This window comes from Leuciscus leuciscus (assembly GCF_965113295.1).
Source record: "Leuciscus leuciscus genome assembly, chromosome: 18".
In the NCBI taxonomy this organism is placed as follows: domain Eukaryota; kingdom Metazoa; phylum Chordata; class Actinopteri; order Cypriniformes; family Leuciscidae; genus Leuciscus; species Leuciscus leuciscus.
The window spans coordinates 200,001-212,500 of record NC_138742.1 but is presented as its reverse complement, the minus strand read 5'-3'; the positions used below and the strand labels follow the sequence as shown (position 1 = coordinate 212,500).

At 42.3% G+C, this 12,500-nt stretch overlaps 1 protein-coding gene across 4 annotated transcripts in view; it reads left to right on the top strand.

Annotated features, from left to right (window-relative positions):
• coro2ab (coronin 2Ab) overlaps window positions 1-11,235 on the top strand; it is a 12,988-nt gene extending 1,753 nt beyond the window's left edge. The window contains exons 2-12 of one of the 4 annotated variants that reach the window (XM_082145908.1): window positions 4,524-4,715; window positions 4,809-4,925; window positions 6,004-6,153; window positions 6,372-6,547; window positions 6,578-6,758; window positions 6,846-6,950; window positions 8,908-9,004; window positions 9,183-9,295; window positions 9,864-9,957; window positions 10,459-10,727; window positions 10,807-11,235. In XM_082145908.1, coding sequence (XP_082002034.1) covers window positions 4,524-4,715; window positions 4,809-4,925; window positions 6,004-6,153; window positions 6,372-6,547; window positions 6,578-6,758; window positions 6,846-6,950; window positions 8,908-9,004; window positions 9,183-9,295; window positions 9,864-9,957; window positions 10,459-10,727; window positions 10,807-10,923 — 1,611 coding nt within the window. In that variant the 3' untranslated portion in view covers window positions 10,924-11,235. Of the gene's footprint in view, window positions 1-4,523; window positions 4,716-4,808; window positions 4,926-6,003; window positions 6,154-6,371; window positions 6,548-6,577; window positions 6,951-8,907; window positions 9,005-9,182; window positions 9,296-9,863; window positions 9,958-10,458; window positions 10,728-10,806 lie in introns of all 4 variants that reach the window. The other 3 variants (XM_082145909.1, XM_082145907.1, XM_082145906.1) reach the window with 3 other exon arrangements.
• Window positions 11,236-12,500: the final 1,265 nt, after the last annotated feature.

The following is a 12,500-nucleotide window of genomic DNA, read 5'->3' as shown; positions in this document are numbered from 1 at the left end:
CTATCCCAGGACCGGCCCGAGGCATAAGCGAACTAAGCGGCTGCTTGGGGCCCCCTCGCCACCAGGGGGCCCCCAATCGAGTTTTATTTTATTTTTTATTTTTATTTTTTTACATATTAATTAACTTAAACAAGTGACATAAATGAATGAAAGGATTAATAATTCAAGACAAGAAAATTCTGATTTCATGATCAATATACCTGCCTACAACTGCTGCTGTGTCTGCCAGTGTTTGAGTCATGCGCATAACCTCGCGTGCATAGACAATTTGTGAGCAAAGTCACGGTAATGTTAAGCCATGTCACAAAAATTGTATTTGATCAATGATTTATCCTTTAAATGTAATGATATTCAGAACAGAACAAGAATAAAAAATAACTATAAACAAGCCAAAACGAAATAATTTAAAGCGAAAGTGAAAGTAAGCGGCGTTGGGCTCACGTATCTCTCTCATTAGAATCAAAATGTTTCAACATTCGCGATGGATTTGGATGGTAAACTATTCTTTATCATAGGCTTTGTACTTCACTCACGTTCCAATATCGACGGAAAAAATCATCCTCTTCACACGCGCAAAAATGTGCTTGGAAACATCACAGTGGAATATTACAAAGCTGGAATATGTTAATTGTGTGTGTGTGTGTGTGTGTGTGTGTGTGTGTGTGTGTGTGTTGTGTGTGTGTGTGTGTGTGTGTGTATGTGTGTGTGAGTCGCGGGCGCGATCGAACAGTGGAAACATAAAAACATACTCCGTCATGTTCATACAAGACATCATTCAAACTGCAAAGTGTTGCAAAACGTTGGAGGATATTTTGCTAATAATTTTTTTAATATGTTTTGTGACAGTTTGTTTTCAGAAGTTTCCAAGAGTTAGTAAAAGAGTAAAGAAAAAGTTAAAACTTTTTTAAGTATCTATTTTTTATTAAGTATTTATTTTGTATTAATACATAACCTCATTGTATTAATTTATAATGTAACATTATAGCGTGACATTGTGTCAATAATCGTCAAGCACAGGTGACTCTGCGTGGTGGGAGGGGGCCCCCAAATCAAATTCTGCTTAGGGCCCCCAAAAGGCTCGGGCCGGCACTGAACTATCCATTCAGAAATGTCCTGTTGCTTCTACATGTTGTCACTTCTTCTAGAGTCTCTCCATTTTTGTAAAAGATAAAAGACTAAAAGTTTTTTAAATTTTCAGTGCATGTGTGTGAGGTCATCAAGCTGCTAAGGACAAGAGCTCTTGAAGCTCCGCCCCCTGTGCCGGGAGCAGCAGCTCATTTGCATTTAAAGGGACACACACAAAAACGGCGTGTTTTTGCTCACCCTCAAAAAGTGACAATTTTAACATGCTATATAAACATATCTGTGGGGTATTTAGAGCTAAAGCTTCACACACACACTCTGGGGACATCAGAGACTTATTATACATCTTGTGAAACGGGCATTATACCACCTGTGATGAGGTCAGAGTTTAGAAGGAAGATGACGGGGTCAGCATGACTGGGACTCGAACATTTTATTCACTCAAAACAATATACAAAATAAAAGGCGCACACACAGCGCATTCACCGTAGCCGCGCTACAGCACAAAACACTTTTTCAGAAATACTTCAGTCCACACGATCACTCTTGTGGCGTATGAGTTCTCAGTCCTTCTCTCTCTCCTGTCTCTCACTCCACAGCGGCTTATATCCACTCTCTCCACGCCAGTTACTGCAACAAGACACAGGTGTTCGTCATTTACACTTGACCTACTCGCGCACCGCTCGTCTCCTTTCTCTCCCGTTACAGACCTCGCGGAACCATGCCCCCTCGCGGAACCACGCCCCCTCACGGAACCACACCCCCTCACCACACCACGCCCCCCTCACGGAACCACGCCCCCTCGCCACACCACGCCCCCCTCACGGAACCACGCCCCCTCGCCACACCACGCCCCTTCGCCACACCACGCCCCTTCGCCACACCACGCCCCTTCGCCACACCACGCCCCCCTCGCCACACCACGCCCCTTCGCCACACCACGCCCCCTCGCCACACCACGCCTTTAATAACTAAGCACTATTTCAGTGCAAAATAGCAGCCGGTCAGTGTTTGCTCTCTGTAGGTTGTTGGTCAATGTGACGTTTCTTGCTTGAATCATGTGACGTGTGAGAAGGACTGATGAGGTCTGACAGTTGGTTCCCTTTCACAGGTTCACTTCAACACTGCGTTAGCCGTCGCTATGGGAACCCCTTCTGTGTGATGAATATCTGAAGCCTTTATTCCATCACGCCATAGATTTTGGCCAGTGCACCGCTTAGTGCACAGTGTGTGAATGCAGTGAACTCTGTCTGTGCATCTGCTGAGTATAGCGTGCATTTAGGAACGCAATTACTCATTATTTTCACATTTGCATAGTTGACGATTGCAGCGTTTCACTAGACTTGTAATGAGACGCGTTTGTAAACTTGTTTTCCGCTAAAATAAAAGCTTGCAGGATTATCTCTTACATGTATAGAAATTATGACAAAACTAATGATGAAAGTTTTATTTATTTTTCAGTGCATTTGTTTTACAATATATGGCTATTACTGTCATAGGAATAATGTTATATTATTATTATTATTATCAATAGTAAAAAGAGGTTTGAGTCCCATTTAAAGTTCAGGTTCAAGCCAATACACTGACTTTTGCACACTGAATATGGGTTTTAATTTAGCTTTTAATTCTGAACTCAGGTTTGTATCCTCAGGTACGTGAGGCGTTATGGTATATCGTTCCCATAGCGACGGTGACGCAGCGTTGAAGTGGACCTATTCAGGGAACCAAGGCTACATTCGTAACTGAGATGTTTTAAAGGGGAAATTGGTTTTTGAACAAAACATTTATGAAGCCTCTAAACTTTCAGGCCTAAATTTAGGTCTGATTAGATTTCTTTTAATTGATTATAAGTTATTGAGTGACGATCCGCTGATGGACAGCACCACCGACACTGAGTGTAGATCGACGTGTCGGGACAGAGAAAGTTGTGCGAGCGTGAGAATCGCTGTTCGGGTTAGATGTCAGATGTTTTGTGTTGTAACGGCTTGTTCTGTAACTCAATCTCTTACAGCATTAAACATTCATCCTCCAAATTTGTAGGATGTTCAATGATTCATGAGATGGAAAAATCCTTAATGAGACGTTGATCTTCAGCTGAAACAAAACTACAGTACTGAACGACACACACACACACACACACACACACACACACACACACACTCACTCACACACACACACACACACACACACACACATACACACAGAGTGCGAATTACCCCACCATAATTGGGGGGTACTGCTCCTTCACTTCTTCTATGACCATCATGGTCCACTACCATATCAATCCCCACCGTGATCGCCAAGTGCAACATGTGTTGTGTAACACACATACAAGGTCTAAACATGCGACAAACTGATAATCAGTAGGCTACAGAATATCTCATTGTTATTATCCAAAAGAGAACTGTTTTGATCAACTCCCAAAAGTTAGAAGTTAAGTGCACTGAAATACCATTCTAATTACTGGTAAAAGTAATACCTTTACAAGATGCCTACTGCCTATTTCAGGGTTTTTCCTGGCTCAAAATGAGGCGGAGGTGGTAAAATCATAATAATGTGTTTTAATAAAAATAAAATAAAATGTGTATTTTTTTGTAGATCATCATATAGCCTAATGTGTTTCCCCAAATTTTTTGTTGGTGGAGCTTGGTATCTTTAGGGGGGTCTGGGGGCAATAAAAGTTCTTCTTTTGGCAAAATTACATTTCCTTAATAGCCTAAACAGAGGCTTTACTCCCTTCAAGCTTAAATTGTCAATGTTTCATTACATCACTGTTTGAAAACACTCAGAATAATTTTTTGTACCTTTATAAAGGGCATTTTCCCCTAATTTTATTAAATGTATGCTCCATCTTTCATTTCAAATTCTTAAATTTGATAAATATATTCAATTAAAATAATTAGACACTAGGTTGTTACCAATAAAATTAAATAATTTACATTGAAAAATTATAACTGTATTAAATTAGATTATTTAAAATATTTTTGAATATACAAATCAGGAATGTTTAAAAGAATGATACTTTATGAAAGCGTTTTGTCATTCAACGTTGACACTTGCTTGAGAAGTTGAAGTCGTTCTCTATCTCCGTTGCTTCTAGACGCGGTGGTTAAAAATGGTACGGTCCACAATAGGGGTGTCTGAAATCGCTTTACATTAAAATGTTCCTATAGTGAAAATAGGAGTTGACTTGTATTGTAACTGTAATTATATTTTTTCACAATATCAGAAAAATATTCCCCCCCCCACCCCCACACACATACTCACACGGAGGAACAAAACTACAGTACTGAACGACACACACACACACACACACACACACACACACACACACACACATCCTGTCAGTCATTATGTACTGATAACCCTGTCATTGTGTGTATGTGCATGTGTGTGTGTGTGTGTGTGTGTGTGTGTGTGTGTGTGTGTGTGTGTTTCAGATGTCCCAGTGTCACTCCTGTGAGGCGTTTCATCATGTGATCGGGAAGGCGGGGGTTAAGGGGCGGTGCCACGGGCTGTCAATCACACATAGTGTCCAGGACAACCTGTTCTGTGCCGTTAATCCACGCTTCATCGCCGTGGTGACCGAGTGTACAGGAGGCGGGGCCTTCATTGTCATTTCTGTCCGTCACGTAAGGCCATACACACAACACAACACAACACAACACAACACAACACAACCTGCTCTGACCCAGTGTGTGTGTGTGTGTGTGTGTGTGTTTCAGACGGGCCGTGTCAGTCCTCTGCATCCGCGTGTGTGTGGTCACAGCGCTCGTGTGCTGGACGTCAAGTGGGACCCGTTTAACGACCTGCGCATCGCCTCCTGTTCTGAGGACTGTACGGTCAGTTCTTCAGGAGGCCTGTCATCATGTACTCAAGCCTGGAAAATCTGACGGAGAAACTTATTCCCACCACAGAATAAAAAAATGCACATGTTTATCTCACAATTCAGACTTTATTTGTCACCATTTTTTTGTTTAAATCTCATAATTTCGAGTTTTGTTCTCGCAAAAAAAAAAAAAAAAAGTCAGGATTGTGAGTTTGACATTGCAAGAAAAACGTCAGAATTGTGATATAAAAAGTCGCAATTACCTTTTTAATTGTTTATTCCGTTGCGGGAAGGGAAAAAAAACGGAATTACAGAAAAAAGGATTACAATTCGGAGTTTATAAAAGTTTTTTTTTTCTTGCAATTTTGTCTTTTTTTTTTTTTGAGAAAAAGTCAGAATTTTAGGATAAAAAGTTAAATGAACATGTTAATTCGCTATTGCAAGATTAATGACAGATTTTCAAGATAGAAAGTCAAAAAAATTTAATCCATGGTGGAATAAAAAAAAATCTGAATTGTGAGATGTAAAAAAAAAAGGCAGATATTGTGAGATGCAATTGCGAGTTTTGAGATAAAAGTTGATTTTTTTTTCTTCCTTTTTTTTTGCAATTGCCCTGTTGCTTGTTATACAAGTAAGCTGAAACACTACACACCTCTGTTGCATGAAGCTAGCTGAACAAACTCAGAGTAGGGTTAGAGTTGATAAATCCAGATTAATCCAGCCTGGTTTAGATCAGGTCCAGCGGTCTCACAAAGCTTGGTTTAAACGTTCTCTGCCAACTCAGGTTTGATCCAGAGTTTGTGATTAACTCTAAAGCAGCGGAAAGTGTGTCATGTGCAGTGAACAGCCAATCACACGGCACCTGGAGAGCGTCAGTTTGATTCACTTATCGCGAGAGAGCCGCGCAATTCAATTAAGAGATCGTTATGAAAAAAAAAATTCATGAAAGTCGACGAAAATTATGTTAACTCGCAATTGCAAGAAGAAAAGTCTGAATTGTGAGATAGAAATGTGCAATTACCTTTTTTAATTTGAACAGAATTGCGAGATCTCAGATGACATGAGAGCAGTGTGTGTGTGTGTGTGTGTAGGTGAAGGTGTGGAACATCCCTCCTAACGGACTGAAGGTGGACCTGACGGTTCCCAGTAAAGATCTGCTCGCTCACTGCCGCAGGGTCTCGCTCATCGAGTGGCATCCAACCGCCAGAGACCTGCTGTTAAGCTCCGCCTACGACTGCAAGGTATGACCACACACACACACACACACACACACACACACACACACTGTTCCAGAGCCAGTTCTCCTCTAACTAAACCGTTTAACAGTGATTAAAGATTAATAAGTGTCCTTTAGTCTCTGATGTACTGATGCGCTGGACGTAGATCATGTTTCTGACAAGTGTTTGAAATCATCAGTCTGTCAGCTGTGTGTGTGTGTGTGTGTGTGTGTGTGTTGTAGGTGTTTGTGTGGCGTTTAGACACACCAGAGGTGCCGGTGTGTGTGATAAACACACACTCTGAGCTGGTGGTTTGTTTGAGTTTTAATGCAGATGGAAGTCTGTTGGCCACGGTCTGCAAAGACAAGAAGATCCGAATCATCGAGCCGCGGACTGGGCGAGTGCTGCAGGTGAGTGTGTGCGTTGTATAACTACAATGACAATAAAGTTTCTCTCTTATCATGTCTTACGATAAAGACATGAGCTTCATCTGTGACGTTCCTCTCCTCCAGGAGTCTTGCAGTGGCTCTCGTAAAGTATCCAGGATCCTGTTCCTGTGGGATCTGAAGATGCTGGTGTCCACAGGAAACTCTTGCTGGAACCAGAGACAGTTTGCCCTGTGGGATCTGGTAACACACATGCACTCATGTTCAGTGTGTGTGTGTGTGTGTGTGTGTGTATTCAGCGGATGTGTTATAAGGTGTGTTTGTCTGCAGGAGGATCTGTCCGAGCCGTTACTGGAGGAGGATTTGGATGGAGGTTCGGGAGTCATTTTCCCGTTCTATGATGCCGACACACACATGCTGTATCTGGCTGGAAAGGTCCATTTTGAATTTGTTTTGTGAACTAGCCCTAAACCATGTGTCAGAACTTCACCAAATTTGGCACAAATCGTCTTTAGACGATGAAGACAAAAAGTTATCAAAGGCTTTTTGATAGGCAGAACTGTTCTCGTATAACGCAACAATGAATCTGACGGTGTGCACGCCACAGTTGACATGAGCCTATATAACGCTTTAGCGTATTGAGTCGAAATGTGGTGTGTGTTGTCACCTCCATAAGCTGAGGGTACATGAGCAGTTCCTGGACAGCGCCATCTACTGGACACAAGATATGATAAACGTCTATGTTTGCTTATAACTTCAGAAAGCTGTCGATGGGCCACTTTAGCAGGGGCGTAACCAGTGTTAGAAAATGAGCGAGATCCGGGTTCAGCGATCGATTACACAATTACAGAATGATCTAGAGACTCAAGAGCTGTTTACAAAATATGATTTATTAACTCTTTCCCCGTCATTGGCAGAAATTTCCAGCTTTCTGTGTTTACATTGTTATACGGTAGGGGGCGCTATGACACATCTTCTGAAAGAGTACAGAATCTCCTGATCTAAACACAGGCGAAGAAGAATCAGAAACAAGCGCTATCACATGTAAGCAGATGCATATGTAAAATAACACGATCATTAAGCAACATATAAATCAAAACAGCCCAACGTTACTGAGCCAGGACGAGCTACAGGACGAGCTACAGAACGAGCCGGGACGAGCTACAGGACGAGCTACAGGACGAGCCGGGATGAGCTACAGGACGAGCTACAGGACGAGCTACAGGACGAGCTAAAGGACGAGCTACAGGACGAGGACGAGCCGGGACGAGCTACAGGACGAGCCAGAATGAGCTACAGGACGAGCTACAGGACGAGCTACAGGAAGAGCTACAGGATGAGCTCCAGGATGAGCTACAGGACGAGCTCCAGGACGAGCTACAGGACGAGCTACAGGACGAGCCAGGACGAGCTACAGGACGAGCTACAGGACTGAAGCTACAGGACGAGCCAGGACGAGCTACAGGACGAGTCTGGACGAGCTACAGGACGAGATAGAGGACGAGCTACAGGACGAGCTACAGGACTGAAGCTACAGGACGAGCCAGGACGAGCTACAGGACTGAAGCTACAGGACGAGTCTGGACGAGCTACAGGACGAGATAGAGGACGAGCTACAGGACGAGCTACAGGACGAGCTACAGGACTGAAGCTACAGGACGAGTCTGGACGAGCTACAGGACGAGATAGAGGACGAGCTACAGGACGAGCTACAGGACGAGCTACAGGACTGAAGCTACAGGACGAGCTACAGGACGAGCTACAGGACGAGCTACAGGACTGAAGCTACAGGACGAGCTACAGGACGAGCTACAGGACGAGCTACAGGAACTGAAGCTTTGAGGTGTTGAGGGACTCGATCTGTGTTTGATCATCTCACTGAATCACATCTGGATGTAGACTTTGACGAAAACATGATTTTCTCAGCTTTTTGCTCAGTGTTGCTTTTTGTATTTATTTATTTACCCACACACCTACCCCACAAGTGTTGATAAAAAAAAAGAATGCATGAAGCTAGGATAACACGGGGTTCTTTCTTTTGATAAATTGCAATGTTCAGATATTCATACAACAGAATGTTAAGGGGGCCATTAAACTTTAGTGCAAATGAGCAAGTCGCTGGCGCTGGCAACTTAAAAAAACAGTGGCGGGGAAAGAGTTAAGATTAAGATCCACAGTACAGGTACAGGCTATTGTCCTGTGTTAGGCTGTGTGTGTCTCTGTGTCTGTGGAGTGTCTTCATGGGATGTTTAATTAAGAAGAAACTTACTGAATTGTAATAATTTTTTTCATAAAACAAGACATATATCATTATCAAGTGTCTTGATTTAAGAATTTTTTGATATTTGTACAGGTAGTAAGAAAATAATTGAACTGTGTGTGTGTGTTTCAGGGTGATGGTAACATTCGGTATTATGAGGTCAGTGCGGAGAGACCCTTCATTCACTTCCTGTCCGAGTATCGGTCTACGTCCCCTCAGAGAGGCCTGGGTACACACACACACACACACATATATAGAGTGATGTTGCTTGGGTACACACACACACATATAGAGTGATGTTGCTTGGGTACAAACACACACACACACACACACACATATAGAGTGATGTTGACATGAGCACTGCTGTGCTCCACTCTGGACAGTCATTGGTTGGCTTGTGTGTTTAGGTGTGATGCCCAAGCGTGGCCTGAACATCAGTGTGTGTGAGGTGTTCAGATTCTACAGGCTGCTCACCGTCAAAGATCTGCTGGAGCCGCTGAGCTTCTGTGTGCCACGGACAGTAAGAGCTCACCTGAGACGAGGGCCGCCGATGGGAGGAGTGTTGGTGGGAGGGGCCTATGGGTAGGAGGAGCCCGTGGGTGGGAGGAGCCTGTGTGTAGGGAGGAGCCCATGTGTGGGGAGGGGCATATGGGTGGGAGGACTTAGTACGTGGGAGGAGCCTGTGTGTGGGAGGAGCTTATGGGTGGGAGGACTCAGTGTGTGGGGAGGAGCATATGGTGGGAGGACTCGGTGTGTGGGGAGGAGCCTGTGTGTGGGAGGAGCATATGGTGGGAGGACTCAGTGTGTGGGGAGGAGCATATGATGGGAGGAGCCTGTGTGTGGGGAGGAGCATATGGTGGGAGGACTCCGTATGTGGGAGGAGCCTGTGTGTGGGGAGGAACATATGGGTGGGAGGACTCAATATGTGGGAGGACTCAGTATGTGGGAGGAGCCTGTGTGTGGGAGGAGCATATAGGTGGGAGGACTCGGTATGTGGGAGGAGCCTGTATGTGGGAGGAACATATGTGGGAGGTTTCCCAAGCTGTTAATGAGGTTGTGATGGAATGTGATGTTTGTGTTTCTGTCAGCGGTCTGATGGTTTTCAGGAGGATATTTATCCCGTGACAGCAGCCAATGAACCAGCCCTGACCGCAGACGAGTGGCTGATGGGACAGAATAAAGGCCAGTCAAACTAGACTCTTATTGAAATTATAGTGCAGTTTTGTCATCATTTACTCACCCTCGTTCACATAATCACGTTTCAAAAAGTACAAAAATACATGGTATAAAAGACTAAATTAAATCTGTTCATCAAAAAAAGCGATCGTATCCCATCACGAGATTTGGACCAAACTGCTCGATTCATGTAGATCTTCATTTGTTTTCCAAAAATTGAACGAAAAGCCTTTTTAGTTTGGAGGAGGGCGAGTAAATGCTGCCTTCAAGTGCTTGTGGGAGAACTGTATGGGAGCAGTCTAAACCAACAAATGAATGATACTGTGAACAATACACCCAAATAACTACATCTGAATTATAAATGCTAAAAGTCTTTTATCAACTTTAATTCCCCACTAGTGAACCTGGCGAATATTGATGTCCTCTTTGACGAATTGCTTTTGTTTCTTGTTTTGGATAAAAGCATCTGCTAAATGCATAAATGTAAACGCTCGGTCATTCATGCAGGGCCGCTGCTGATGTCTCTGAGACCTGGAGCTAAAGCACTCGACTCGACTGAAGAGGAGACTCCAGCCAATCAGGACGTAGAACACCCCCCTGACATCATCGCACTCGACAGCAGCCCGACTGAAGCAGAGGCTCCAGCCAATCAGGACGCAGAACACCCCCCTGACATCATCGCAGACCTACAGGACTGGACGGAGGACGACACCAAGAGCCACGACTGGATCTCCTCACGCACACGCTCAGATCTGAGCCGGACCGAGCCCTCAGAGGTCAGACGCAAACAGAGGTCAGGTCATGTGGTTTTCTCACAGGTCAGAGGTCGTAACGCTGTGCGTTTGAATCTCGCAGGTGTCGTGTCACCAGATTCAGAATCTGCAGGAGCAACTCAAGCAGAGAGACGAGAAAATACGAGAACTGGAGCTGGAGCTGAAGAACATGCGAAACCACATGAGAGCGTCCTTCTGACGGGAGCCAATCACAGCAGCCGGCCAATCACAGAAGAGACGGTTATAACGATGTGGAAAACACTAAGTCGTGTGAACTGTGTGTGTAAATACAGTTTATGTTGATTCATGCAGTTCTGCTGAATATTTGTGAGATATTTATTTTGGACTTATTCCCGTTCACAACAAGGACGATTATGGGACCAAATGGGTAGCAATAGTCAATTTGAAATGTAAAATGCAAAATGAAAATGCATTTCTGTATTTAAATTTACATTTGCCATTACATTTGTGATACTTTTGGTGGAAAATTAAAATTAAATTATATAATTTACATTTGCCATTTCATACACTAGTTTTAATATGTAAATTGAATACATATTTTTATGCTTTATAAGTTGCAAAATGAATTACACTTAATTTAAACTTGTAATTGCGAGTAATAAAGTCAGAATTGCGAGATAAACTCGTAATGGAGAAAAATAAAGTCAGAATTGTGGAATATAAACTAGTAATTGCGAGTTATAAAGTCAGAATTGCAAGATAAACTCCTAATTGAGAAAAATAAAGTCAGTATTGTAAAATATAAACTTGTAATTGCGAGTTATAAAGTCGGAATTGTGGAATATAAACTTGTAATTGCGAGTAATAAAGTCAGAATTGCAAGATAAACTCGTAATGGAGAAAAATAAAGTCAGAATTGTGGAATATAAACTAGTAATTGCGAGTTATAAAGTCAGAATTGCAAGATAAACTCCTAATTGAGAAAAATAAAGTCAGTATTGTAAAATATAAACTTGTAATTGCGAGTTATAAAGTCAGAATTGTGGAATATAAACTTGTAATTGCGAGTAATAAAGTCAGAATTGTGGAATATAAACTTGTAATTGCGAGTAATAAAGTCAGAATTGCGAGATAAACTCGTAATTGAGAAAAATAAAGTCAGAATTGTGGAATATAAACTTGTAATTGCGAGTAATAAAGTCAGAATTGTGGAATATAAACTTGTAATTGCGAGTAATAAAGTCAGAATTGCGAGATAAACTCGTAATTGAGAAAAATAAAGTCAGAATTGTGGAATATAAACTAGTAATTGCGAGTTATAAAGTCAGAATTGCAAGATAAACTCTTAATTGAGAAAAATAAAGTCAGTATTGTAAAATATAAACTTGTAATTGCGAGTAATAAAGTCAGAATTGTGGAATATAAACTTGTAATTGTGAGTTATAAAGTCAGAATTGCAAGATAAACTTGTAATTGCGAGTAATAAAGTCAGAATTTCAAGATAAACTCGTAATTGTGAAAAATAAAGTCAGAATTGTGGGATTTAAACTTGTAATTGCGAGTAATAAAGTCAGAATTGTGGGATTTAAACTTGTAATTGCGAGTTATAAAGTAAGAATTGTGGGATTTAAACTTGTAATTGCGAGTTATAAAGTAAGAATTGCAAGTTAAATGTCAGTTTTGTATTTCTCTATACCGTGGCGTACGGATGAACCGCACTGAGCCTCAGGGAGAACGTGAGCTTCATATATCACTGTGGACAACAGATCGTGGACTTGTTCTGCACACCATATCTGGCTGATGCGAGTGTGTTTA